A 4762-nucleotide genomic window follows, 5' to 3' on the forward strand; every position below is an offset into this window, starting at 1 on the left:
ACGTCGTGCACGTCGAACGGCGCAACCGAAAATTTCCAGCGTCCAATGTAAGGATTTTAATTTGAAATTTTCACCCGTTTGCGGTCCCCGCGTCCCGTATATAAATGATGCAATTGCCTTCGGTGCGGACGGGCGAAAATAAATTACGTCCCCCCTCCCCACAGGCAGATTCCAACGCGTGCACACAGGGTCGGCCGGTGCAAATTTATTTGCGCGAAGAAGGCACGAAAGAGAGCGCGAGGCCGACCTCGAAATCTTGCCTCGTTTCGAAGGGGCCCCGGCAATAAAGGGATCGCGCGGGTCGGGTTAAGACGATTTATCGTCCGGGTAAGTTTGCCATATTCGATAAAAAAAGCCACCGCCACGTATTTGCTACGTCGCTGTGAAGAGGGAAGGGGGAGGGGAAGTTGTGGAAGGATAGGGACAGATAAAGTCAATAATTCCTCGCGTTTGACGCGCGGCTTATTGCCCTCCGCTCGGGGAAGAATCGCGAGAAGGACGAGGAGGATCTTGGACAAGGCCATTTGTCAACGATATTTTACGCTCGGATACTGGCATTTTGAGTCCGAGATGCCTCCCTCGCTTTCCTCCACTCCCCTGTCCTCTATTTCGATCTTGGCCGCAGAAGAAACATTCCTCCTTCCGATTTAATGCCGATTTTATTCTCCTCCAAGATGGAGAAGAGAATAGAAATGAAGAAAGGATGTATATGTATGAGTTTGATTATCCCGGTGTCTCTCTTGATGTGACTATTTCGACGTGTACAAGGGGGAGGGGAAAGGGGGAAAGGATAAGAAATGACACGCGTTCTTCCACGATGGAGAAGCAATAGAATTTGCGACGACGAATTCCGTTTCGCGCAAAATTTTTATGGCGTTCCGTGTCCGATATCGCTCGTTCTATTCTTCTTTTATTTTTTCCCCTTCCTGCAGGAGGATTCGCACACTCCCGTTCAGGAAGAATTTATCACGTGGAGAGAATTTTAACAAGCCCCGCCTCCCCCTTCCCCCCTTTTGACGAGCAATAAATCTGGGATGACCATCGATCAAAAGCAAGTCAATCAACCAGTAGCTCAGGTAGCGCGAAACAAACAGAAGTAGAAGATTTATCGCGAGTCTGGTGCCAGTCGCGTAAACGTGTATTGCATGTAAATTAACGGATATTAACGGATTTATTATCGATCATTTTGCAACGGATTAACGAAAGATAATCGAAAGATGATCGATCTTAAAAATAAATTTTAAGGATATTCTTTTTGTGTTTCAAACGATTCAGAAATACAGGCATTAAAGGTGTTCGCCATCTAGCGTCCCATGTACACGAAATGATCCGATCCATTTCCATTCTACTTTATTCGCTGCGGTTGGAAGACACGCACAGAGGATACCAACAGCCGAGAACTGTCCAGGCTGATCGATACCTCCCCGTTTACTCTCGGTCGGTGGGGCGCGATAAGGGTAGTTTTATCGGAAGACGCTTTGCCCTAGTCGAAATATCTTCCACGATATCGGTAAATTTGGCAAACGTTTGTGAAACAGCGGCGAGATAAATTACGAAATTACGTTAAATCGGCTCGATGAAACTCATAAATATGCATAAATATGCAACGATGGTAAATAAATAACGTTCTCTTGCAACAATATTACACGTATAGTGCACAGTGTCGTATTATTTCGAGGACATAGAGTTATAAAGCACGCAGAGTAAATCTAAAATTCTAAAAAAAAGAAACGATCGTAAATACGTAAAGTGATAATAATAAGCTAATTAATTCCACTTTCAACTCCTTTTATCACTCCATATTCCTCTCCCCGTGTGTAATATACCCCATAATGAATCAACGAAACGAAGACGAAACTCCGTGGGAAGCAACACGGAGCGGAGGAACGTGGCGATCGCGTGAGAAGAGGCGTACGCGGGTACTTCGGCTCGAGGCTGAAAATAGCCGAAGAGAGCTCGCTTCACTCCGCTCGGCGCGGCCCGCCAGAATCGCTCGAGCCTCGACACGAATTTCGTCGTCGTGGTGGGTCCCGACCAAGGATCCAGCCTCAATCGATCGATCGAACCATCCCCCCCGCCAGGTCGATCCGGAAATCGACTCCGAATCGAAGTGAGTGCTTCTTCGCGGTAGTGGAAGTAAGGCAATCACGTATTTCTCCACATCCCTTCGTTCCCTTCGACGTGAAAATTTCGAAATCGAAGTTCTTCTCATCCGTATACATATCGTTTTCTTGTGTGGCGTTTCACACGGTGAAGTGATTGAAAAAAAGAGAAAAACGTATGATGAAACGCGTGCGGTTCTCGGCGTGGGTTGCATTGCGGACACTCGAGAAACTAATCGATGTACGCATCGAATTTAGTGTGAGTGCGATACCAGGGAGCTTTCTCGAATGTTTGTGTCTGTTTTAATTACATTTATGTCATAGTGTTTACCGGTTGATCGAGATCGATCCGAGATCGAGGGTATCTAGAAATATATATATGTATACACGAAACGTGAAACGCACACGAAGAAAGAAGAAAGATTAATTCGAGAGTGAAAAAAACGTCGTTCCTTGGATCCTCCTTACGAGTCGATATATTCTTTGGCAACGAATTTTCGAAAAATTGCGAAACATCGAGACGAATGGTAGTAACATCGCCGTGGTTTCATCCCTGGTGTATTTTCTCTTAGCTCGGTCGGGCGGCGAGAAAATATCGGCTGAGGAAATATTTAGCACGGGAACAATATTTTCGTTTGATCCGTTGCCAGTTAAACAGTTTCGTGATTTATCGACGTATCCGTGTCGTCGCGTCGCTCCGTTTCTCGATCGTCACTTTGACCACGACCTCCCCCCCGAAATCGCGATTCCCCTCCTCCTCCTCTCCTCCAAAATTTGTTGGCGATATCCTTAACCTTCGATCAATCGCTCGTTACCGTATTCTAATTCGAGTTCCGCGGGAACAAGCGTGGAGATCTTCGCTCGATCCGCCGAGTTGTAAATGCGTCTATTTCTGCCCGCTCGCTGGAAATAGACTCGAGAATGAAATAGGTCTCCGATTCTCAGATTCCCCTCCTCGCGTCGATGTCATTCTCGATCCAACGCCGCGTTGTCATTCTCGATCGATCGATATTCCTTCTTGGATCACCGATCGAGACGAAGAAGATCGCGTTTGATCGAAAAAGTTCCTCGCAAATTGGATTTATCCGCGAGTAAATTAGATTTTCGCGCAAATATATCTTATACAGATACAGGTTTGAGAAGCCTGGTTTAACAAATTGGAAGCGTAGTTGCGAAATTAGAGGAAAGCAATTTGAATTATGATGCCTTAAGATCGCCGCACCACCGCGGAAGTAAGACAAGGGGGATGTGGCCACTTGGTCTAAACTATTTTTAAACTTTTGAACCCGTCATACCGTTCAATCTACCGCATCTAAATATACTGTATCTTCCGTTCTGGAGGCTTTCCGAGTTTAATTGACGCACGTTTACGCATCGGTCAATTACGTAAATAACAAAACCGATAATATCGTTAACAATAACAGTATCGATACGCATTGTTGCAATTAACACAGCCACGCGACGATTAATTATCCGTGACTGATTCGTTGTGAAAAGAATAATCAAAAAAAAAAAAAAAAAAGAAAGAAAGCAATCGATCTTCCGTGTAGTATCCTCGCTAAATGATATTAACTGTACGTATTCTGAAATGCGGCAAGAGTAGAAATATTCTAGGTCACGATAATTACTTTCCTCGAGGATGGAAACAAGATTCCCCTCCTCGTTAAACTAACTTCTCTTCTCTCGAGACGAAAAATTTCTCCCCCTAATTCCCGATAATCGATGCTCCAAGTCGCGACATTTCTTTCTCCCCCCTTCTTCAAAGATCCCTTGACTATATAATCCATTCTTACGATTCTAGACATAGACACCGAACGTTGCGATACATTTCTAACGAATTCCAAAAATTCTTTCCATTTCGAATACCATTTTCGGTAATTCAATTTCTCCGCGAAATTTCCACGCGATCCTCCTCCCCTTTAATAACATTAAAATCCCGAGGAAAATCGGAAATTCTTGGCGAGTGGCGAAATTTTACGCGCACTCGAGCCGCAGATCGAGACGAGCGGATTACTCGTCTTGCAGAAATAAAAACAATTTAGCAAGGAGAGAGGGTGTGTGTGTATGTGTGTATGTGTGTGCCTTTGTGTGGATTACACACAGAGGATAGATTGGCTACGACGGAATTTCGAGCATGCGGAATTTGATTGAAGGAAACGGGCGCTTGCGCGAGGGTCTGTGCCGAGGTACGCGCTAACCACCCACCCACCCCGTTCCCCAGTAGCGGGTGATCGTTGGTGCTCTATCGGAGGTTAGGACGTCGCCGACACCGCTGCCGCTGGTGTTCGTCGTCGTCGTCGTCGTCGTCGTCGGCCACCGCCGAGAGGAAACGTTCTCAGCGCCGGCAGCCGTAGCGTGTGCAGCCGAAACATGTCGGATCATCCGAGTGGCCAAGTGTGACCAAGTTTCCATCCGCGCCCTATTCGCTATCGAGGCTGGGGACGGTGGGCAGGGGAGTGAGAATCGGTGCGGGAGAGGAAAATAACGCGACAAAGGGGTGAACTGCGGTGACTCGACGTCAGGTTACGTGAAGACGTGCCGACGGGATGGCCGACAGCGAGGGTGGCTCCGAGCAGGATGACGTATCCTTCCTTCGCACGGTGAGTTCCTTCCACGTATTTCGTTTCTCTTTCTTTTTTTTTTTTTTCTCTCATCCATTC

At 46.4% G+C, this 4762-nt stretch overlaps 1 protein-coding gene across 4 annotated transcripts in view; it reads left to right on the top strand.

The window, feature by feature from the left end:
* The first annotated feature begins 4252 nt into the window (after positions 1-4252).
* Positions 4253-4762, top strand: part of LOC102670778 (ryanodine receptor) — a 32625-nt gene continuing 32115 nt past the window's right edge. For all 4 annotated transcript variants that reach the window (XM_031513669.1, XM_031513668.1, XM_031513670.1 and 1 more), the window contains exon 1: positions 4253-4702. In XM_031513669.1, the coding sequence (XP_031369529.1) occupies positions 4649-4702 (54 nt within the window). In that variant the 5' untranslated portion in view covers positions 4253-4648. The remainder of the gene's footprint in view (positions 4703-4762) is intronic.

The sequence above is a fragment of the Apis dorsata genome, unplaced genomic scaffold (genome assembly GCF_000469605.1).
Source record: "Apis dorsata unplaced genomic scaffold, Apis dorsata 1.3 scaffold_683, whole genome shotgun sequence".
NCBI lineage: Eukaryota > Metazoa > Arthropoda > Insecta > Hymenoptera > Apidae > Apis > Apis dorsata.